We start from the raw sequence: 25,164 nt of genomic DNA on the forward strand, positions 1-25,164 counted from the left end.
GCCCAGTCTGCTCGCCACTGTGTTCCTAGTTCCGGGGAGAGCAGGATTCTACATTGATGGCTCTGTGATTGCTTCCGAGTTCTCCCACAGCATCCTCAGCAGCTCTGTGAGCTCTCCACGCTGAGGAATGTCAAAGCTTAATCTGGGAGCTTTGAAAGGGGAGGGGCACATGCCTGAGTAGCTAGATGCAGGGTAGCGGCATTAAAACAGTGAGCAGAGCAGTCCCAGCGGCCGTTGTGGGATACTGGGAGAGGCCAGTTATGGCGATACAACAAACGGCAGCATCTGCACCAGCGGTGGGCAAACTTTTTGGCCCGAGGGCCACATCGGGGTTCTGAAATTGTATGGAGGGCTGAGTAGGGAAGGCTGTGCCTTCCCAAACAGCCTGGCCCCCTCCCACTTCCAGCCCCCTGACTGCCCCCCTCAGAACCCCCAACCCATCCAACCCCCCTGCTCCTTGTCCCCTGACCACCCCCTCCTGGGATTCCCTTCCCCTAACTGCACCCCTGGGATCCCACCCCCCCCTAGCCAACACCCCAGCCGCCCAGGATTCCCACACCTATCCAACCACCCCTGTCCCCTGACCCCTCTCCCCACCCAGAACCTCCACCCCATCCAACCGCCCCCTGCTCCCTGTCCCCTGACTGCTCCCCTGGGACCCTCTGCCCCTTATCCAACCCACCCATTCCTAGCCCCCTTACCATGCCGCTCAGAGCAGGAGGACTGGCAGCCACACCCCCCCCAGAGTGCTGGCAGCACAGCGAGCTAAGGCTGCGGGGGGGACGACAGCAGGGGAGGGGCCGGGGGCTAGCCTCCCCCCCCCAGCCCGGAGCTTAAGTTTGCCCACCTCTGGTCTACGCTGTTGGTATGTTGCGTTAACTTTGCTGCTAAAAGCTGTATGCGTCTCATCGAGGTGGTTTTATTTTGTTGGCAAAGCAGCAGTTTTGCTGCCAAAAGTAGCTTTGTAGCATGTACACCTCCACTGTTTTGTCGGCAAAAGCTGCCTTTTGCCAACAAAACTGTGTAGTGTGGACAAGGCCTTAGTTTCAGTGCTGAGGTTTGAGTTAGCTGGGAGCTGACAAAGAAGCAGAAAAGCTCAGAGAGTCTCTGATTAACTCCTACTTCCCCAAAAAGAGAGTCTTTGAACTGCTGTGGGATCTAGTGCCTGGGTCAGATAGTTCAAGCTCTGCAGAGATCAGCATCCAGAGTGGCAGTAATCCAGTTTGGCCCTGACTACTGAGAGCCAGCCAAGACCTCTATGGGACACCAGACTAGGAAGCCAGGATAGGATCCTGTCCCACCAAGGGGTGAAGACACTGTAAGAGGATGTTTTTCCATGTGTTTCAACTGGCCAATTTTCACAGTGCTACAGTACTCATCTCCGGACTCACCCTCAGCATGCTATGTGCCCGAGACGGTGCCAGGGAGGGTGATGGGGGATGGAAGCATGGTGAATGTTGGGGCATGGGCAATTTATTGAGTTGTTGAGGGTTAGTTCTTATTAGTTAACCTTAACTCTTTCCTTTCTCAGATCCTATTTTCCTGCTCCCAGTAAAGTCTCCCTTTGTTATACTGTTATTTTTGGGTGTGTCATTTCTTTGCTGTGTGTTGATGTACTTTATTGTTTCTTGTGTACTGGGCTTTATAGTCCTTGCCAGCAGTGGTAACATTATTCCTTTCCCCAAGGGACAGCAGGAGGCACCGTGGGTGGAGGCACCAGGCACCACAAAAAAAAGAACCCAATGTGAGGAGATGAGAGAAACTACCCCAAGTAGCAAGCACTGAGGTGGAGGGAGAGGCTACATATGTCTTCAGCAAATCACAGGAATGATGTATCCACATTAAAAAATGCAAAATCAATAGAAAGTAAAATATTAAAGCTTGGCTTGAAACCAGGAAACAAAACAAATTAGCATTCTTCTAAATCCCAGGTGTAACTAGCCATAACCTCTTCAAATACAACATTTTATACTAGTAAGCCCTGCTCCTTAAGGATGAAATTCACTGCCCCCATCCTCCATGCAAGAAGCTTTAATAGGTGGGCTTTGGGAAGGGAATTTTGCACTGGTCGGAGGGATGTAATCCACTCTCAAACAATGGGCAGGCAGAAGGACAGCTCAACAGTCTCCTCCAGCAGCTACTCCAGCTCCTTGGCTGGTACAGCACATCCTTGTTCACTGCAACTGTGCCTCATGGAGGCAATAGTCATGCCCTGCTCAGGTGTCAAACTCTCCCTACGTGGGATGCAGTGAATACTGACATCACAGCTGTTTTCTCCCGATCAGTAGAATCATGGTGGTTTCTTTGCCATGGGAACTTCTGTCCCTGCACATGTATGTGAATTTTTGCTCTAAATACTCAACTGAATGGTGGGTGACTATATTTCTAGCATCCTGCAATTTTTTCACATAGCTATGCTCACTATTAGAATTCAGCAGAGGGAAGGTTTAAAAACATGCAACAACCTTGCAGCTTCTGGGCTGGACTGGGGGGGGGAAACCTGTTACTAGTCTTCAAATACATTAAGGGTTGTTATAACAAGGACAGTTATCAATTGATCTCCATGTCCACTGAAGGCAGGACAAGAAGTAATGGGCTTAATCTGCAGCAAGGGAGACTTGGGTTAGATAACAGAAAAACTTTTAACCCCCCCCCATTAAAATCTATGAAAATGAACTCATTGCAATATATGATTGTGATTTAAACCCTAGTCCCACAATGACATCAAGGTGGGCCAACTCCCACTGACTTCAGTGGAGCTCTGTGCTGGCCGTAGGGCTGGCTGTGGCCATAGGGAGGTATAAAACTGCAGGTTACATTACAATTACATTACTAGAGTGTGTGTGCAAGAATTTGAGTAGACAATATAAAAGACCAAAAAGCAGCGTAAAATCCCAGTGTCTGTTTGTTGTGCAACTGCTCAGAAACAAGAAAACAAACAGTTGAATGGTCCATAATTCACTGGCAATATAATCCAATTATTGGAGCAGTGTCATTGATAGGGAAATAGTTTGAGGTGTATTTCAGATTATTCTGTTTACTGTAAATCACCATTTTGCCATGTTGGTAATATTCAGCTATAAAAAGTCAACAGTTTGAAATACTTGTTTATGCTCATCTATTTTAAAGTAGCTTTGTATAAAGGAAAACTCCAATCAGAAGAGACTGCAGACAGGATATAGATGGAATACTGGCAATTCCTGTGTGCTACAGTAGTGCTGCGGGGATTCTGTGAGACCTTCTTATGTGGATTTCTAAAAACAAACACTAGTTGGTCCCCATGAAGAAACATAACAGCAATGATAAATGGTATTGTTCTCTTTCGTGCCTCCCCACCTCGTTTTCCAGAGGGCTCTATCATCAGAGGTCATTCACCCCTTGTAGAGCTCTTAACTGAGTGGCGGGATTGTGATTTGTTACTAGTTTATCTGCTACGTTTCCATTTTTATTTATTTGGAGACAATTTTAATACATTTTGCCCCAGATTTTTAAAGGTATTTAGGGGTTTCTGCACTCAGCATCACAATGCTTAACTGATTTAGGAATCTAAATCTCATTTTCATAAGGAATTTAGGTACGTAGAAGTCTAAATCCCATTGACTGTTGATGGAATTTAGCCTCTGAAGTGCCAGCAACACCTAAATAGCTTTAAAAATCTGGGCCTTTGTCTTTAAGGCTCTCTACTTACCGCTACATTTGAGATCTTATGCACAGCACAGATGTGGCTCTTATGGGTGTTTTGAACATACAGCCAAGTCTTTAATGATATGGGTGTCAAGATTTAGGTTCCTAAACTGAGAGGGCCAGATTTTTAAAGGTATCTAAGTGCCGAGTGGGATTTTTCAAAAGCAACTACGTGCTGAACACTCATTGACATGGCCAGATTTTTAGAAGTGCTGTGCTCCCAGCTGCTCCCATTAAAGTCAACTGGGCCCGTATTTTAGGGGCTTAAACATGGATTTACAAGCATAACTTTAGCCATCCATTTTTTAAAAAAAATCTTGGCCTATAATTTTAACCTGGGGGAATTAATGAAATGTTATGCATAAATGATTGAGAAATGCGCGGTCTTTGTGTAATGAAGACCTAGCTGCAACTGGCTGTTCTTGGTCCTGTGAAGTGCTGAATGCCCTGCATCCCTAGGGAAGGCAATATAGCAGTGCGCTGAGCATCCTCTGGAGTCCATGGGGGTGTCGAGCGTGGTCAACACATTACAGGATCAGGCACCTTGACAGTAATTGTAGTGTTTCTTGTTCTTGAAAAACAGCCTTGCTGGGAATTTGGAGGACTTTGCTGACAAACTATTTGTTGTAAAGTATGACACTGGCGTTTTTCAGACTTGGAAGAGGGTGATGATACGTCTCTTTTTGTGGAGGCTCAGTCCCTTTGGCTGTCCCTAGCCTCAGCAAACATGTTCTGAGGTCTGGAGTGGAGATGTAACATCTGCTTTTTTAAGCTTCTTGTGGCACACCCTGCTGTGAAAGCAGCTACCATTTTAGAGCATTAATTGTATCCCTGCCCCTTTCATAGGTATTCTGATAGAACTCTTTGCGTGACCATAGGTTTTGTGGCTGCATTTAGGGATTTTTTTTCTCTCTGAAATGGCAATTCAGATTTTGGTTTAAAGCAAATTCAGCATCCTCTGAGATGAGATAGAAGATTTACTTCCTCACTTGGTTTTGCCTAGCATCACATCTCAGACAGTATTTTCTGAGATGCACTTTTAGGACCAGATCCTCAGCTAATGTAAATCGGCATAGTTCAGTTGACTTTAGCAGAGCTATACTGAGTTACATCAATTGATCATCTGGCCCTTAATTTTTTCACTTAGTGCTCTCGTCTTTTTATTTGATGTTCTATTCTTTCTCAGATAACTTTCTTATCAGTGTTAATTTTTATTTTGTCTGGACTGAAAGCTGCTTTGATTGGTATCACTTAAGTTCTTGGTATGCCTTAGTTTCAAATTTTTTTTTGGTCTTTTGTACGTAGCACCTCTCTAGTTCTGCTAAAGGCACAATCATCCTGTAAATCAAAAAGGATCTTTTGCATATAAGGCAAACCCAGAATTTTCAAGACTAAGTCAAGAGACTTGAATGTAATTGATTCACAGACTGGGATACCCACCAGTCTTCCTAGAAGAGGCAGGTTTCTTGACACTATGATGACTATGTAGTGCCAATCTCTAAAAAAGGGAAGAAGGAGGATCCTGGGAACTACAGGCCAGTCAGCCTCACCTCAGTCCCTGGAAGAATCATGGAGCAGGTCCTCAAAGAATCAATCCTGAAGCACTTACATGAGAGGAAAGTGATCAGGAACAGTCAGCATGGATTCACCAAGGGAAGGTCATGCCTGACTAATCTAATCGCCTTCTATGATGAGATTACTGGTTCTGTGGATGAAGGGAAAGCAGTGGATGTATTGTTTCTTGACTTTAGCAAAGCTTTTGACACGGTCTCCCACAGTATTCTTGTCAGCAAGTTAAAGAAATATGGGCTGGATGAATGCACTATAAGGTAGGTAGAAAGTTGGCTAGATTGTTGGGCTCAATGGGTAGTGATCAATGGCTCCATGTCTAGTTGGCAGCTGGTGTCAAGTGGAGTGCCCCAGGGGTCGGTCCTGGGGCCGGTTTTGTTCAATATCTTCATAAATGATCTGGAGGATGGTGTGGATTGCACTCTCAGCAAATTTGCAGATGATACTAAACTGGGAGGAGTGGTAGATACGCTGGAGGGCAGGGATAGGATACAGAGGGACCTAGACAAATTGGAGGATTGGGCCAAAAGAAATCTGATGAGGTTCAACAAGGACAAGTGCAGGGTCCTGCACTTAGGACGGAAGAACCCAATGCACAGCTACAGACTAGGGACCGAATGGCTAGGCAGCAGTTCTGCGGAAAAGGACCTAGGGGTGACAGTGGACGAGAAGCTGGATATGAGTCAGCAGTGTGCCCTTGTTGCCAAGAAGGCCAATGGCATTTTGGGATGTATAAGTAGGGGCAGCGAGCAGATCGAGAGACGTGATCGTCCCCCTCTATTTGACATTGGTGAGGCCTCATCTGGAGTACTGTGTCCAGTTTTGGGCCCCACACTACAAGAAGGATGTGGAAAAATTGGAAAGAGTCCAGCGAAGGGCAACAAAAATGATTAGGGGTCTGGAACACATGACTTATGAGGAGAGGCTGAGGGAACTGGGATTGTTTAGTCTGCAGAAGAAAAGAATGAGGGGGGATTTGATAGCTGCTTTCAACTACCTGAGAGGTGGTTCCAGAGAGGATGGTTCTAGACTATTCTCAGTGGTAGAAGAGGACAGGACAAGGAGTAATGGTCTCAAGTTGCAGTGGGGGAGGTTTAGGTTGGATATTAGGAAAAACTTTTTCACTAGGAGGGTGGTGAAACACTGGAATGCGTTACCTAGGGAGGTGGTAGAATCTCCTTCCTGAGAAGTTTTTAAGGTCAGGCTTGACAAAGCCCTGGCTGGGATGATTTAATTGGGGATTGGTCCTGCTTTTGAGCAGGGAGTTGGACTAGATGACCTCCTGAGGTCCCTTCCAACCCTGATATTCTATGATTCTATGACTTTAGGCTATTAAGAAACATTTCTTTTCTCAATATCTACTGGCAGAAACAGAGTTGATGTTTTATTTTAATGAAAAAAGTCTCTTTAGTCTCGTTACTATGCAACAGCACATTCTTGGTTCAAAAACAATAACATTTTTACTGGTTAGTTTGATGTCCTCAGGAACACTTTGTCCTCAAGCTTCCAACGTCCAAGTTTTCTTTGGGGTCATTTTTACCATCATTTGGAAAAAAATATTACTTTTTCTGAGGTTTTCTTAACTACTCCTGAGGTTGCACAATGGCTAGACAGATGTTCTTCACAACTGGCTGACGGAGAGTGTTTAATAGTGCCCACTGCGGTGCTTAGTATGGGGATGACAAACCAGTACAGAAAATGTAGAAATTGATCTGAGCCTTTAATCAAACCTAAACCTAACAATTTTGGGAGCTCAAATAGATTTTTTTTACATTTAAAAATACTTTACATTTTCCTATCTGGTTCTGTCTGGAAATGACACTGTAAATGCCAAAATACCACTAGAGAGGGTGAGGGGTATGGTATTTTTGGACCAACTGGTGTGAGGAGGTAATGTAAGTCTCATGAAAAAGCCTTTTCTTTTGAAATTTCAGGTCCTATTCTATATATCTTAGTGGTTCAGATATTCCAGACAAGTATCTGAATTTCTGATTGTTTAGCCAAACCCCCTTACCTCATGTTTTACTTATTTTATAATTACAAAGGCCTTTGGTTATTTTAAATTCTTGTTGCTTCAGGTTAAGGTTCATTCTGAACTTTCTACTATTTATTTTACAGAATTTATCATAATGTATCATCAGTCCTTGCCCGTACCCTATGTCTTGCTGATGCTATTCAGTTATATATTTCTAGAGTGCTAGGGCTTTTAGCTATCATGTTCCTTGTCTTGGCATTGCTGTATTTTACTTGGAGACACTATAGTGGACTACAACAGAACTTTAAAACTGATTGTTAGACTAAACTTTGCTTATCAAGGCTATTAGCTTATTATTTATTTTCTTAAAGCTCTGGGATTTTATTAAGGGATCTATATAAGTCTGCAGTTCTTATGTTTTTCTGCATTGTATGTAATAGTTCATACCACACATACATATTGGTGGTAATGACTTCAGAGGAATCACTATGGACCAGAGGGAAATAAAATTAATTTGTAAACCTCTGTAAGGACCTAAATCCTGCAAATACTTATGAACAGGCTTAACTTTACCACTCTGAGTAGACCCATAGATTTCTTATGGTGGTAAATTTAAGCATGAGTAAATGTTTTCAGGATTTGAGGCTAAATGTGCATTGATATATTCGCATACGTTTCAAGATATCACTAAATACATACTTATATAACATACACCATTGCAGCCTGTCAGGTAACTAATATGTTTCAATATTTCCTAAAATTATACACACTTTTTAGAAGCCTTTTAAAAAGTTGGAACAGAAAAAATTCCAAGGAAATACAAACACAAAACAATATTTAAAAATAATATTAAAGCGGCCTATTACAACTTCCAAAAGAGCAAATATTGTCTCTTTATTCAGAATTGACTTTCGTTACGTCATCCATGTAAATTCTCAGTTGTCTGATAAATGAGAAAGCTTAAGAAATAAATTGTAAAATGAACATTATGGGCTCACTCTTGCACAACTGAAGTCAGTGGGAGTTTTGCCATTGAATGATGGGAGGGGGGGTCAGCCCCTATGTCTCCAAATGTACAGAGAAATACCAATAGAAGTGTATTAGAAGAGACTGTTTTATCAAACAAGATAATAAGAATGCATCAGCAACTCCTAGCACACTCAGAGATGTCGCTAAAGAGTTCAAAGTGCTCCTACCAGTAGATATATTTTAAGCATTGCCTATACAGGGTTGGCATAGTTGAAAATGATGTGTTCATATCTTCCGCACCAGTACAAGAAAGCACTGAAGCACATACTTAAGCGGTTTCCTAAATATGGGTGGACTTATGCACATGCTTAAGTGCTGGGACCTAAATGTGTAATTGATACTTAGTATACAATACATGTAATTTAAACACACACACACACACACAGAGAAAGAAAAATAATGAAAACCCACCATATTCCGGAACCTGGCCTGTTCCGCGCTTTAATAAGAGCCGCACTCTCCTGCCACCAGACTTGATTAGCTCTATTGCTCTGGCATGTGTCATGTCCCTTGTACTTTCCCCATTGATTTCAATTATTTGATCCCCTACCTGTCAGGTAAGAAAAATATCAAGTCAGGCAAAAATTGCAACAAAATGAACATTTAAAAAAATAGGCATATTCAGTGGATCACAGGTTACCTGAATGAAAGGCAGACATCAGGGTACATTTGTTCCTATCTAGCTGAAGGATATTATCACCAGACTTAATAACCCATAGAATGGATTCTGAGTATGGAATAGGATGTTGCTCATCTTTTGCTAAAATTCATGTATTATGGTAGTAACATGTCTCATGCCTTCTATACAAGAAAGGTTTTTTTGAACTGCTTGATGTGCTGGAGTCACTGGGAACTTTTAAATCTTTTCTGTGCTTTACTGGATTGATTATCACTGAAAGCGGTACTGTATTGGCTTGTCACACAGGCCCCTGAAGTTCATGGTACAGGTACACTGGCCTCTCAGTGCTGATATCCAAATCATGTTCAGTGAGCATCATCCCATTTTAAAGTACCATTTGAAGTGCTAATGTTAAGTAAATTAGGAAAGTTTGGTGTCCCAAGCTAATTATTTTGTAGGTTAAATAGAAACATCATGGTACTTGTGAGATCATATATTGAATTGTACATTCATAAAAAACCTGCCCTGCTCTTTCTAAACGATGAGCTAGTACAGCCTAATAACCCGAGAACTATACTGGGACCAATGAGTTCTAATTCTAGCTCTGTTGCCACTGATTTGCCATTTGACTGATGTCCACAGTCAGGTTCATTATTATTTCTGTCAGCCTTTGTGTCCTTTTCCATAAAGTGGGGCAATTTACTTACCAGCCGCACAAGAGGTGTTGTGGGGATTAATTTGTTCATGTTTCATGTTCTTTTGAAGCAGTTGGGTTATTTAATAATTAGTTTTATTAAAGGAATCTGTCACTACTCAAAATTGAAACGTGGATGCAAATTGGCATACATTTCACAGCCGTTTCTAAGACATTAATTTTTTCTCTTGCCTGTGGTATATTAATCTTAGCAGTAATGGGGAAACTATAAGAGATTTGAACCTAGGGTTTAATTCAGGTAAGTGGATACTTATCTAACTTCTGAAGATCTTGAGGCTCCTAATTGGTGTAGGGCTCTTTGTTTTGGCCCCAGCCTGGTGCTCTCTGGCTGGCTACCAGCAGCTCTCTTTTTTAGCTTCAGCTGCCTTGAATGGATCTAGTATCAAGTCCTGCCTGTCCTGACGTTTGGTGCCTCAGCCCTGGTCTACACTAGGAGTTGAAGTTGAATTTAGCAGCGTTAAATCGATTTAACCCTGCACCCATCCACACGACGAAGCCCTTTTTTTCGACTTTAAGGGCTCTTAAAATCAATTTCCTTACTCCAACCCCGACAAGGGGATTAGCGCTGAAATCGGCCTTGCCGGGTCGAATTTGGGGTACTGTGGATGCAATTAGACAGTACTGGCCTCCGGGAGCTATCCCAGAGTGCTCCATTGTGACCGCTCTGGACAGCACTCTCAACTCAGGTACACTGGCCAGGTAGACAGGAAAAGGCCCGTGAACTTTTGAATTTCAATTTCCTGTTCGGCCAGTGTGGCAAGCTGCAGGTAAGTGCAGAGCTCGTCAGCAGAGGTGACCATGCAGAGCTCAACAGCAGAGGTGACCATGATGGAGTCCCAGAATCGCAAAAGAGCTCCAGCGTGGACCAAACGGGAGGTACGGGATCTGATCGCTGTATGGGGAGAGGAATCTGTGCTATCAGAACTTCGTTCCAGTTTTCAAAATGCCAAAACATTTGTCAAAATCTCCTAGGGCATGAAGGACAGAGGCCATAACAGGGACCCGAAGCAGTGCCACATGAAACTTAAGGAGCTGAGGCAAGCCTACCAGAAAACCAGAGAGGCAAACGGCCGCTCCGGGTCAAAGCCCCAAACATGCCGCTTCTATGATGAGCTGCATGCCATTTTAGGGGGTTCAGCCACCACTACCACAGCCATGTTGTTTGACTCCTTCAACGGAGATGGAGGCAACACGGAAGCAGGTTTTGGGGACGAGGAAGATAGCTCACAGCAAGCAAGCGGAGAAACTGGTTTTCCTGACAGCAAGGAACTGTTTCTCACCCTGGACCTGGAGCCAGTACCCCCCAAACCCATCCATGGCTGCCTTCCGGACCCGCCAGGCGGAGAAGGGACCTCTGGTGCGTGTACCTTTTAAAATACTATACATGGTTTAAAAGCAAGCATGTTTAATGATTAATTTGCCCTGGCATTCGCGGCTCTCCTGGATGTACTCCCAAAGCCTTTGCAAAAGGTTTCTGGGGAGGGCAGCCTTATTCCGTCCACCATGGTAGGACACTTTACCACTCCAGGCCAGTAGCACGTACTCGGGAAACATTGTAGAACAAAGCATTGCAGTGTATGTTTGCTGTTATTCAAATAACATCTGTTCTTTCTCTCTCTGTGTTATCCTCAGGAGAGTGACATCATTCAGGGTCACCTGGTTGAAATGGGGGGCTTTTCTTAAGGGGACATTCAGAGGTGCCTGTTCCTGCTGGGCCGTTTGCCTGTGGCTGAACAGAAATGTTCCCCGCTGTTAGCCACGGGGAGGGGTGAGGGGCTAGCCACGTGGTGGGGGGAGGCAAAGTACGATCTTGGAACGAAAGCACATGTGCTATGTATGTAATGTTAACAACAAGGTTTACTGTGAAAGAGTGTACCCATTGTTCTATAAAATGTGTCTTTTTAAATACCACTGTCCCTTTTTTTTCTCCACCAGCTGCATGTGTTTCAAGAATCACAAGATCTTCTCCTTCCCAGAGGCTAGTGAAGATTAGAAGGCGAAAAAAAACGCGCTCGCAATGCAATGTTCTCTGAGCTCATGCTGTCCTCCCACACTGACAGAGCACAGACAAATGCATGGAGGCAGACAGTGTCAGAGTGCAGGAAAGCACAAAATGACTGGGAGGAGAGGTGGCGGGCTGAAGAGAGTAAGTGGTGGGCTGAAGCTCAAATGTGGCGGCAGCGTGATGAGAGGAGGCAGGATTCAATGCTGAGGCTGCTGGAGGCTCAAACTAATATGCTCCAGCATATGGTTGAGCTGCAGGAAAGGCAGCTGGAGTAAAGATCGCTGCTACAGCCCCTGTGTAACCAACCGCCCTCCTCCGCAAATTCCATAGCCTCCACACCCAGACACCCAAGAACACAGTGCGGGGGCCTCTGGCCACTCAGCCACTCCACCCCAGAGGATTGCCCAAGCAACAGAAGGCTGGCATTCAATAAGTCTTAAAGTTTTAAACTTTTAAAGTGCTCTGTAGCCTTGTACTTCCCTCCTCCACCACCCCGCCCGGTGCTTCTCTCCTCCACCACCGCTCCCAGGCTACCTTGGCAGTTATCCCCCTGTTTGTGTGATGAATGAATAAAGAATGCATGAATGTGAAGCAACAGTGACTTTATTGCCTCTGCAAGTGGTGATCGAAGGGAGGAGGGACGGGTGGTTAGCTTACAGGGAATCAGAGTGAACCAAGAGGCGGGGGGTTTCATCAAGGAGAAACAAACAGAACTTTCACACTGTAGCCTGGCCAGTCATGAAACTGGTTTTCAAAGCTTCTCTGATGCATACCGCGCCCTCCTGTGCTCTTCTAACCGCCCTGGTGTCTGGCTGCGCGTAACCAGCAGCCAGGCGATTTGCCTCAACCTCTCACCCCGCCATAAACGTCTCCCCCTTACTCTCACAGATATTGTGGAGCACACAGCAAGCAGTAATAACAGTGGGAATATTGGTTTCGCTGAGGTCTAAGCGAGTCAGTAAACTGTGCCAGTGCGCTTTTAAATGTCCAAATGCACATTCCACCACCGTTCTGCCTTGCTCAGCCTGTAGTTGAACAGCTCGTGACTACTGTCCAGGCTGCCTGTGTATGGCTTCAAGAGCCATTGCATTAAGGGGTAGGCTGGGTCCCCAAGGCATTTCAACATCCCCAACGGTTATTTTCTGGTCTGGGAATAAAATCCCTTCCTGCAGCTTTTGAAACAGACCAGAGTTCCTGAAGATGCGAGCGTCATGTACCTTTCCCCGCCATCCCACGCTGATGTTGGTGAAAAGTCCCTTGTTATCCACTAGTGCTTGCAGCACTATTGAAAAGTACCCCTTGTGGTTTATGTACTCGCCGGCTTGGTGCTCCGGTGCCAAGATAGGGATATGGGTTCCATCTATGGCCCCACCACAGTTAGGGAATCCCATTGCAGCAAAGCCATCCACTATGATCTGCACATTTCCCAAGGTCACTACCCTTGATATCAGCATATCTTTGATTGCGTTGGCTACTTGCATCACAGCAGCCCCCCACTGTAGATTTGCCCACTCCAAATTGATTCCCACTGACCAGTAGCTGTCTGGCGTTGCAAGCTTCCAGAGGGCTATCGCCACTTGCTTGTGAACTGTGAGGGCTGCTCTCATCTTGGTATTCTTGCACTGCAGGGCAGGGGAAAGCAAGTCACAAAGTTCCATGAAAGTGCCCTTACGCATGCGAAAGTTTTGCAGCCACTGGGAATCGTCCCAGACCTGCAACACTATGCGGTCCCACCAGTCTGTGCTTGTTTCCCGGGCCCAGAGTCGGCATTCCACCACATGAACCTGCCCCATTAGCACCATGATGCCCACATTGCCAGGGCCCGTGCTTTGAGAGAAGTCTGTGTCCATGTCCTCATCACTCTCGTCACCGTGCTGACGTCGCCTATTCGCCCGGTTTCGCTTTGCCAGGTTCTGGTACTGCATATACTGCTGGATAATGTGCGTGGTGTTTAATGTGCTCCTAATTGCCAGAGTGATCTGAGCAGGCTCCATGTTTGCCGTGGTATGGTGTCTGCACAGAAAAAAGGAGCGAAACGATTTTCTGCTGTTGCTCTGATGGAGGGCGACTGATGGCATGGCTTATAAGGAATTAAAATCAACAAAGGGGGTTGCTTTACATCAAGGAGAAACAAAAACAACTCTCACATAGAATGGCCCCCTCAAGGATTGAACTCAAAACCCTGGATTTAGCAGGCCAATGCTCAACCCACTAAGCTTTCCCTCCCTCTGGTATTTCAGGCATGACTGAATCTCCATTAAAGTTTTCAAGGTACCCCTGACAGACCTCACCAAAACGATTGTTGACCATTGATTTCACGGAGGGAGGGAGGGGGGAGCAAATGAATACAAAACAAATCTGGTCTGTTTCTTGTTTTGATCCACTCCATCTTCCACATCTTTGGCTGGCAGCAGACGGTGCAGTAGGACTGCAAACCATCCACATCTCCTGCCTGCCTGGCAGAAGATGGTGCAATAGGACTGCCTGAGGACTAAAGAGAATAACCTGGTCGAGTCACTCCTAATTTAGTCCCTGGGCCCATGTCTGCCCAGGTGCTCCTGACCAACCTTACCGAGGCAGCCAGGAGTACCTTGGACACGATGACGATGGTTTTCAGGCCTATTGCACCGTCTGCTGCCACAAGGCAACGGGTTGCTGCTGCTGTGTAGCAATGCAGTACCGCGTCTGCCAGCACCCAGGAGACGTACGGTGACAGTGAGCTGCGCGGGCTCCATGCTTGCCGTGGTATGGCGTCTGCACAGGTAACCCAGGAAAAAAGGCACGAAACAATTGTCTGCCTTTGCTTTCATGGGGGGGAGGCGGGGGGGGGCTGACGACATGTACCCAGAACCACCCGCGACAATGTTTTTTGCCCCATCAGGCATTGGGATCTCAACCCAGAATTCCAATGGGCAGCGGAGACTGCAGGAACTGTGGGATAGCTACCCACAGTGCAACACTCTGGAAGTCGACTCTAGCCTCGGTACTGTGGAAGCACTCCGCCGAGTTAATGCACTTAATGCACTTAGAGCATTTTGTGTGGGGACACACACACAATCGACTATATAAAAACAAAACGATTTCTAAAAAACCGACTTCTATAAATTCGACCTAATTTCGTAGTGTAGACATACCCTTAAAGTGGTACAGACACAGGACCTGCAGGCTTGTGCTGCTCCTCTTCCCTTTTGTTTGTCCCTGTTCCCACAATGCAAGGGGTAGTGGGACTGAGGAAAGCCAGAGACAGCGAGGGAGTGACCAGAGGGCTAAGCAAACTGACCAAATGCTAGAGAGTAACTAGGGCTGATGGCTATGCAGCAGCACACTCATTAATGCAGGATCAGGTTCCCAAAGGTTTCTGCTTATCACTTTTATCTTATGCTCATATGAATAACACTCTGCACCAGCTCTCAGGAGTATCAAATCTTTTCCAGATTTTACAGCCTAAAGTACATCACATGTAAAAATAAGTATTTGCATAGCCTATATGTACAGTACAAACCCCTTTGTAATATGTCTGATCCATAGCCACTCACACTCCCCACACTCCTGTCACCCTCCCAGTTTTGGTACCTATTTGACTCTGCTACCACTGTCTTACTGAGAAGAGCTGACCTTCGCAGAGACTTCACATCTTCTCAGTGAGTAGGGTAGAGATTACTTTCAGCCATATCTGGTCAGAAATTGGTAGAGAAAGAGTATATAAAAGCAAATCTGATGCAGTTCATGCAATCCTGGAATTACACAGCCTCCCCCTCATTTTGCAGGACAGTTATACCAGCAACGTGGCCAAGCGTCAGGTCGGTGAGCATGCTATCAGCAGCACATCAGCCATTTCGTTAATGTTTTGCAGCTGTGCTGAAGAAACCACCAGTTCATTTTGCCTGTAACCAAATTCCAAAATACAACATAGGATGACATCTGAAGGAGCAGTGGCAATATAAACAAGATGCAGTTGCTGAAGATCAGTGACTCAGGAAGAATCACTTGGAAAACAGCTGTGTAGGTTAAATAATAGCATTTATCAGTGCTAGGACAGCTTGTCTGCTTTGTTATAGCTCAACAGGATCAGAATTCCATTTGCCTGCATCTAGAGCCTTCTCACAGTGGGAGGTACTTGACTGCTGGTCATGTGTATCTAATTTTAAAGTGACTGTACCAAAGCTATTGTAGGGAGGAATACAGAGAGACTGTGAAGACTGTCTGATGTCATGAGAAGTGCCAGTGTAGATAAAACGGAGGAGATGTTTTTAAAACTCCTTGATTAAAACCCTTTTTAGGTGGGCACTCAGGAAAATTATGGTTCAGAGTACAGTCCTTCTTGTAAAGCCCATAGCAACTCTTCTGCACTCCTGAGTGGCCAGAGATTTTAATCCATTTTAATATGGAAAAAGGTTAAGTTAATATCACATTCCACCGCTGCCCCGCTGGTTGCCTTTGTTTTGGTCTCATTGGCCATATTGAAGAAAATAACTTGCTATTAAAATAACCTTTTATATATTTAATGGATTAAAATATTTCTTTCAACACAGGCAGCAGGTAGCTGAGTCACTCGGGAGTTTTCAACTTTTTTAAAATATAAAAGAATGTACTATAAAACAACATGAGAAGTTTTAAAAGGGCCAACATCCTAGTCCCACTAATTAACAGCTCAAGGGGAAAATTGGTCCCCTACAAAACTTTGTTGGGGCAGTTGGTCCAGATTTTCAAGAGAGCTCAGTTCTCATTTAGGCTCCTAAATGAAGTGGCCAGATTTCAAAGAGTGCTCATCGCCCAGCAGTTCCTATTGAGAGCAATGGAAAGTGCTGCCGGCCCAATGCCTTTGAACATCTTGCCACTTCATATGGGAGCTGTTTGAAAATCTGACTGTTACTGTAAAGTGGCATTTCTGCAAAACTCAGCTGTCTCTCAGGAAGGTATACACCTGTCCTGCCTATTGCATGAGACCTCAGCCACAGACAGGGGTGAAAGTAACTTAAAGGATTTACTGGTACCCTGGAGTCCTGAGTGGGGGTGTGGCCTCAACCAGAAGAGGCAATTTAAAGGCCCTGGGGCTCTGGCTGGGAGCCCTGGGGCCTTTAAATCACCCCTCTGCAGAGGCGGCTGGGAGCCCTGGGGCTCAGGGGTGAATTAAAGGGTCCGGGGCTCCCAGCCGCCATAGAGGTCTGAGCATTTTAAATCCGTGCTGGAGCGCGGCTGCCAGAGCCCCGGGGCTCACGCAGCCGGGCTCAGGTGGGGATTTAAAGGGCCTGGTGCTCCGGCCACTGCGGGGAGCCCCGCCCGAGCCCCACTGCCAGAGCTCCGGTGGTGCTTTAAAGGGCCTTGGGCTCCCTGCAGCGGCCAGAACTCTGGGCCCTTTAAATCCCCACCAGAGCCTGGCTCTGGCAGCTGGGCTCCGGCGGTGCTTTAAAGGGCCCAGCGGTCCTGCCACTGCGGGGAGCCCTGGGCCCTTTAAAGTGCCACCCAAGCCCCACTGATGGAGCTCCGGAGGTGATTTAATGGGCCCGGGGCTCCTCGCAATGGCAGGAGCACTGGGCCCTTTAAATCACAGCCAGGGAAGCCGGTCCGGTCCGGTCTGGCCTGGCGTACTGGCTCCTGCTGGAACGCCGGACCGGACCAGCTTACTTTCACCTCTGGCCACAGAGCAACCCTTTTCCACTTGGATGTCTTAAAAACGTATACAAAGTTTATAGGTTAATGTACCAACACTGCCATTGTACATTTAGTCACTCTGGCGCAGAGCCACAAAGGTATTTAAGCATCTAACTCCCAGGCTTAGGTGCCTATGTCCAAGTTTTAGCCTCCACTTTGAGTCACAAAACTCCCGCTTGGCTGCCGCCTAACACTGAAAACACCTAAACTCAATCAGTGCCTAAGTTTTTGCAGTAGAAGTTCCCTAGCTGCCAGAGTTTCTGCCTCGGAGCATGTGCACTGATGTCTCATTCGAGGCGCTCAGGCATCTATTTCCTGCCTAACTCCAGAGTGATCCATGAACCAGGGAACGTCCATTTAACCCATGGGGCCCAATTGGGTAGGCTGCCTCTTAGCATGCCTACTGGATTTTCTAGGCGCCTACAAGTTAGGCATTGTGACAATCAGCATTGCTATGCCTAAGGCCTGGTCTGCACTCAGTGGTGAGCTGGAGCCGGTTCACACCGGTTCGCTAGAACCGGTTGTTAAATTTAGAAGCCCTTTTAGAACTGGTTGTTCTGCGAGGGCTTCTAAATTTAACCGGCCAAAGGTGGTGCCTTCAGCACCGACTCCATGGGTGCTCCAGCGCTGGAGCACCCGGGGGAAAATTTGGTGGGTGCAGAGCACCCACCAGCAGCTCCCCGCCCCACCCCCGACCCCAGCTCACCTCACCTCCGCTCCGCCTCTGCCTCCTCCCCTGAATGCGCCGCCCCGCTCTGCTTCTCCACTGGCCCAGGCTTCCCGCGAATCAGCTGTTCGCCCAGGAAGCCGGGGCAGGCTGAGAAGCAAGAGGCAGCTTCCTGCTCAGGCCCAGGGAGGCAAAGCGGAGGTGAGCTCGGGCGCGGGAGGGGCGCAAGGAGGGCCGCCTGTACCGCAGCAGGTAACCCGGGGGTGGGGGGTGCGCAAGGGAACTGCTCCCCGCCCCAGTTCACCTCTGCCACCCTCAGCCTGAGCGGGAAGCCGCGGCCTGCTTCTCAGCCCTCCCCGGCTTCCCGCTGAACAGCTGATTCACGGGAAGCTGGGCATGGCAGGCACGGAGAAGCAGAGCGGGGCGGCGCGTTCAGGGGAGGAGCAGAGGTGAGGTGAGGTGAGCTGGGGCCGGGCGGGGAGCTGCCGGTGGGTGCTCTGCACCCACCAATTTTCCCCATGGGTGCTCCAGCCCCGGAGCACCCAGGGATTCGGCGCCTAAGGCGCCACTTTTGATGTGATCAGTGAGGGAACAGCCGCTCCCTCTGCTCCCCACCTAGCTATGCTCCCCTGCTCCTAGGAACCAGAGAGACCTGCCGGATGCTTCCTGGGAGCTGCCCCAGGTAAGAACCGCTGGGACTCCCCACCTTGCCCCCCGGCAGGTGCCTCTGGCTCTTAGGGGTGGGGTGGGCACCCACTACGGTGGCCCACGAGACCCTCCTGCCCGGTTCTGGGGGCAGTCAGGGGACAGGGGAGGAGGGTGGATGGGGCAGGGGTTCTGGGGGGTGTGTGTCAAGGAACACGGAAGGGTTGGATGGGGCAGGAGTCCCGGGGGGCAGGGGTGGGCAACGACCCCCTCGTGGGGTGAGGAGGGAACCTGTTGTTAAGATTTTGGCAGCTTATCACTGTCTGCACTATACAGTTAGGTCGATGTAAGGCAGCTTATGTCAGCGTACACACGACTGCCTCACTCCTGCCAATGGAAGAGCCCTACTACACTGATATCATAACTCCACATCCACCAGAGGCATGCCCCCTCCCACCCGGCTCTCGGCTCCCCGCTGGGAGCATGGCAGCTGACTGGCCTCCAGGCGTGGATCTCCCTGCTGGAGGTGAGAAGCCCTACCCTGGGGGGCAGCTGGATTCCCGGTGGGGAGCTGTGTGAAGCTAACAGCCCTGGCTCTCAGACCCTCACACTGCCCCTCTTCAGCCAGTAGAAGCGCTCCTCGTGAGGATGTGCACCACAAACAGAACGAGGGTAGCGTGGCTATCAGCCATTGCCATAATTACTGTGGTGGCTGTAAATTGACCTAACCTAGGGCATGTGTACACTACAATCTTAAGTTGAGCTAAGTCCCTTTGTGGATCTGGGCCCCTGTGCTTTTACACTAGACGGCATTCTTTCTTTGTCCACAAATTAAATTATGTTGTGAGAATGGCTTGTTTAACACACCAGCCTCGTATAGCCTGGGCGTCTCCAACCCAGCCTGTAAACATACTAGTGTGCAGTTACACAAGCCGGGACTGGAAGAACCTGGTGTTGTTCTGTTGCAGAGGTAAGGAGGCAGTGGGCTGGCTGGCTGCCCCCAGAAGTTGATATTACATGGGGGAAATGGAGTGCTGCAGGCTGGTCCCACCCTACCAACAAGCAGCAGGAGCAGGGTTGGGCCAGTTTGGTACCCACAGAGGATGTGCATAGAGGGAGGAATCTCAAGTCAGAAGACTTCTCAAGGCCGCGGGAGAGGCAGGGCCTGTAGAAGGAAGGGTAATTTTCTGTGTTTGTCATGTGAGGCCTGTGAAGAAAGGAGGGGTGTTAAGTGAGGAGGGTATAAAATGATCTGGATAGTTCCTAAATGGTTTAGCTAAACATCCCCACCTCATTGGATGCTTAGCTGAACCGAACCTCAAATGCCTGGAGAATTAGTGTCTGGTACTAACATGTCATGTGGTGTAATTTTTGTATGGCAGCCCACAAGAGCACTTGCACCCCAATTCCCAGTTTTCAAAGGCACAGATAGCATGCAGGGTTTGGAGAATGTAAGCCCTTGGAATTCAATATTTTAGCATCATAAAGCCACAGATTGTGGCTTCCAGTCTTTTACGTCAATTTTTTTCTTTAAAAACAGCTTTACACGGGAGCTGCACGCACAGTTATAATGAAAGCAGCCCATCTGATGGCTGTTTGATGGCCTATGTGAAATGAGTTAGTGGGCTCATTCCAGTTCCCAGCAGGCAAGCATTGCAGCACAATAACCACCCCCGCAATTGGCACTAACAGTGATTTGTAACCTTCTTAGCAGTCTCAACTAAAAGGCCAAGGCATGAATGAGTTATTTTCCCCTCCCTCAAAATATTCCCACCCGCTTCAGCATGAAGCTCATTGGCAGGTCACTATGGGAAGCTTGCATGGCTGCTGTCTGTGCTGTACTTATTCTGTGGAAATGCAGTCTCCAGGGCTAAGAATCTGGAAACTTTCACAAGCATTAATTTGATGTGATGTTTCTTTTTTAAAAAAATGTAGCTCTGGAGAAATTTTTAGTACTAGTCGAGATAAATACCTATCAGAATCCACTAATTTATCTACTGACATGATTAAATTAATGAATAAAATGCTACTGTATTGTATTCCTATAATGTGTAAGCATAAAAATAAACATTATTCATTTTTTCCATGGCATATTAATTTATTGAATGTACTTACGAAACAAGTGTGTGCGGGGGAGAGTTGTCCCTAAAAAAAAAGTTTGTTTCAGTTCAAGTTAATTCAGATTCTCCACCCATGCATAAAAACAACTGAACTATGAAATTGGGCAGCAAGTTTTCTGGCAATAATGAGAAGATAATATTCCTAAGGAGTATTTAAGCAACATCACTATTGATAGGTTAATTAGAAATAAAAATGTAATGCTTTCTTAAGTCATTAGAATAAAGAGCCTCCAGCATGTGACTTTTGTTACACACTTTTTGAACTATCCTTATTTTATACTTAAGTAATTAATAATTGTCTTGTGAACAGAAGCCAACCAGCACATACAATCAGAATTTTAAACATGTTCAACACAAGGAGACAATGTATATAGCTGCTATGTGGCAAAAAAGGATGTTTGTGTTTTTATATATTTTGAAACTACTCACACCAGCCTACCTTAAACTTGCCTCAGCTACTATGCAATTCTTGAATAAATGTGTCTGTGTCATTAAAGAGGTGCAGTTTCCCTGCTGCACAAAAATGAATGTAATTGCATGTGCAGGCTTTCAATCTATGTTAAACAGGGAAATCTAATGTTAAAAGCAGCCCCTGATGAGTTTTTGCAGAGGGCATTACTGTCTGCCATCTTATTAATGGATTTTATAATTAAACCTCTTGAAAGAGACTAATTATCCTCAGAAAAATAACAGCCCACACTTATATGAGCATTATATTTTACAATTGAAACATGTTTTTTACATTATGTATTATTGCATACATTTGTTCTCAGTGAAACTGAAAGACTAAGGGCTTGTCTACACTTGGAAATTTACTGGAATAGCTATTCTGGAATAGATTTTTTTTCAGTGAGTGTAGACAAGAAAGCCTTTATTTCACTCCCTGGAGATCGGCACGGAACAGTCAGACGCTGTGCAAGCTTGCTCACAGCAGGGTGCTGTTGCTGCATCAAAAACATTTGAGCAAAATTATCAGATGTACCCAGTTACAGTGTAAATTATGATTTGGACTGGACTGAGACCCTCAGAATAATTTCACACATAAGTATGAATGTCCTCTTTTGGGAGGAATGGATGACGTGTGTCCTCCCCTCTCTGTCTTTCAGCAGACACTTGAGAGGGAGGGAAAGAGGAAGGCAGCAAAGTGGGGCATCTGAGGCTGCTGCCTTGAGAAGCAGTAATTCCATCTTCCTTCTGCTGACAATCAGCTACTGAAGTGGGCAGAGAAAAAGCTGTAACAGTGGGCACTAGGTATTGCTCTACCTCATGGGCAGGCATGAAGCTGCTCTGTGCTTGGTCACAACAAGTTAATATATGCAGATAAGAGGGAGTCCAGTGAGGCAGGGAGGGATCTGAGCTAGCTGCAAAAAAGAAATGGAGTTTCAGCCCCCTACCCAGCAACAGCTCCAGCTTTTACTCTCTTCTCACCTACACAGAGGTTCAGTTACAGGGGAAGGGAGCTATTGAGGACCACAAACTAGTGTGAGGGGAGGAAAAATCTTGGGGAAAGGGAGTTTGGGGAACACAAGCTTGGGGTGAAGGCTGAGGGGAGAATTGGAGGGGGTAATGAGGTGTATGGGGGGAGGGACATTGTTGGGACAAGGAGAATTTTGTAAAGAGAAACTGGAAATTGGAAGGAGGAATGAGTGAGTGAATGTCTGGGAAGATTGAGGTGTTCATGGATCGTGGTGGGATGGGGCTCATAGTGCTGAAGGGCCTTGGGAGAGGACCAGGGCAGCTCAGGGTACGCTGACGGTCTACGTGCACTCTCCAACTTTGCTGGCAAAATTGCACTGCTGCCCATAAACTAAGCCGAATTTGGCTTTCAAAGTTGAAAGGTTAGTTCATTCTCTAACTGTGCTAATGGACACACCTTTAAAATTATTTTAATGGAGTAACATGATATAATGTTAGTAGGATGTACTAGAGCCTTTCACCTCCATGGCATGTATCCAAACCTGAAGAGACTGTTAGGCCATGGCTACATTAGAGACCTTACAGTAGCACAGCTGTACCAACGCAGCGGCGCCTCTGTAAGCTCTCCCATGTGCACACCAGAGTGTCTCCTGCCAACACAGCACTAGCCACGCGGGCACTTCTGTTGGTATAACTTAGGTCACTCAGAAGGGCGGGTTTTTTACACCCCTGAGCAACGTAAGTTATACCAACAAAAGTGCTAGTAAATGAAAGTTTTCTGATAACTGTCTGGTGTTCTCAATCCTGTTTTCAATGGACAGGTCATCTCATTCTAGGTCCCTCTAGATAATCATCAGAACCATGGTTAGAAAGACTACGTAGAGGCCAAACACTGAATGTGTATGGAGACAGAGCCCTCTGGTCACTCCTATAGGTTATCCCTCCAACTCAGTGAATGTGTGAGAGATTTCTCACACTGAGGCAGTGTGAGAAATTTTGTAGAGGTGCTGCTTATGCTGTACCTGTTCTAGGGCAGAGGACTTCAGTCATCAGGCCTGCTATTTGGCATCTTTCCTGAGCACTATTTTTAAAAATGCTCTGCATATTATGCATAATTTCCTAAAGTTTATACTAATTCACATCATGGAGCAGGAAAGCTTTATAATTCTCCTAGAAAATGCAGGTTTAAGTACAGTATCTGCCTGACATTTTATTTGTAAAATAGTACATTAAACCATATTAAGCAGATATTATTAACTCAACATTCTTTTCCTTATCTGGTTACAAGGATTTTGTTATTAGCCATAGAGTTATAAAGATGTTTGTAATGAGTGAAGCTGAACACATTTTTGAGAGAATCAAGTTAATCACATTTGTGAAAGAAGTATTTTTTCTCTTTACTTTTCCACAAATGATCTCTATAAAATGTATTCCGCTTTTGAGAATGATACTGTCTTATCTCTCACTTGTGGTTAAATCTCACAATTTATTAAGCCTTCTTACTGCTGAAATATATTTACTATCCTAAAGAAACTCATTTTACATTTCTTTGCTGTATATACACAATACAGTTGGTCAAATTTTTGTCTATGTGTCAATACAAACTTTCTTGGGTATTGCCATTTGTACTAAAATAGCATGCTGATTCACTGTGCTCTGGGCTGGCATGCAGCTAATATGCTTGAATATCCCAACTTAATTCCCAGAATTCTGATCAATCACACCCCAACCTCTCTACAAGTATAGCTGGATAGTGATGGATGAAGTAAGGAATTGGCATTTGAATGAAAGTGCCCCATGAGGACTGACAATTCAGAGGGAAAGGGCAGCTAAATGTTGGTTTGTACCACTAGGGTAGATTGCAAATCACTAGATAATGGCAGCAACTAAAGAATGTGCTGTCTTAGTGTATTTCTTTGTCATGATGGTTCTGAAAATCATTAAAAACTGCTTTCTATGTGGGTAATTTATAAAGAGAAACAGACGATGCACATCAAGGTATAATGTAAGCCACGTAGCACAGTATAATACAAAATTTAAAAAACAGCAAGTGAAACAGATAGAAACAAATAATAACTAGTTCTTATGTAGCATCTCCAAGTGCTATACAAAGCAGGAAAGTGTTATCCCCATTTTACAGATGGGGAAATTGAGCGTGAAGGGACTTGTCCAAGGATGCTGGTGACAACATCATGCGTAAAACCCAGGTCTCCTGAGTCCCAGTCTACTGTACTATCCACTAGGCCATGTGGTCTATTGCTGTGCACGAGGGACATTCTTGCCATAACAAAGACTAAGGCACTTCCATGAATCTGCAGATTTCAGTAATCCAAAATCAAATCCAGACATTCAGTAAAATGGGAGAGAGGGGAAATCACTAAAATGGGAGGGGAGAATTACTATTTCAAACATTTTAATAGCATCAACACAGCCACTGAAGAGCACTGGCAAACTTTCAGCAGCTCTCCTCACACAATTTTTGCTTTTATTATAAAACTTGGTTTTCTATAGTATCTTTCATACTAAATGTATGTCAAAAGGATTTACAAAGCAATGGGTCAGATACATGACATCATTTTCTGCTTTCAGTTACATTGCCGTAAATCTGGAGTAAATTTATTGTGTTTTATAGATTTTGGCACAGGTAATTCAATGTATGTCTAAGCAAATACAGCAGCTGTTATAAACAACAGTCGCAGGCAAGTGGAAAGCAAAAAGGCGACTTCTACTACGGCTGGTTGAAAATGTTCTGTTGAAACAGTTTTTTTCAATAGAAAATTGAGCTTTCAATTAAATGAACATTTTTGCAAAAAGTGTCCACTTTCTATGGAGAGCTTTGAATCTTCATCAAAAAGCAGAACGTCCCAAACACAAACATTTCAATTCAGAAATGATGAACAGGTGCTCCTGGGAGTTGCAGTTTGTGTACCTCATGCCTCCATTCTCCAACCTGGGTTGCATTCCCCAGCCAGATTACATCTCCCATAATGCCCTGTAGGAGGGGAGACTGGGTTGCATCTTGGCAAATGTAATCCAGTCTGGAATTCTGTTCCCTAAAGGGGAATAGG

At 45.7% G+C, this 25,164-nt stretch overlaps 1 protein-coding gene across 1 annotated transcript in view; it reads right to left on the bottom strand.

Annotated features, from left to right (window-relative positions):
* The window catches only part of MAGI2 (membrane associated guanylate kinase, WW and PDZ domain containing 2), a 1,194,001-nt gene that overhangs the window by 22,024 nt on the left and 1,146,813 nt on the right, over positions 1-25,164 (bottom strand). The window contains exon 21 of the mRNA XM_077807869.1: positions 8,669-8,807. Within this exon, the coding sequence (XP_077663995.1) occupies positions 8,669-8,807 (139 nt within the window). The remainder of the gene's footprint in view (positions 1-8,668; positions 8,808-25,164) is intronic.

Source organism: Eretmochelys imbricata, chromosome 1, assembly GCF_965152235.1.
Source record: "Eretmochelys imbricata isolate rEreImb1 chromosome 1, rEreImb1.hap1, whole genome shotgun sequence".
Classification (NCBI taxonomy): domain Eukaryota; kingdom Metazoa; phylum Chordata; order Testudines; family Cheloniidae; genus Eretmochelys; species Eretmochelys imbricata.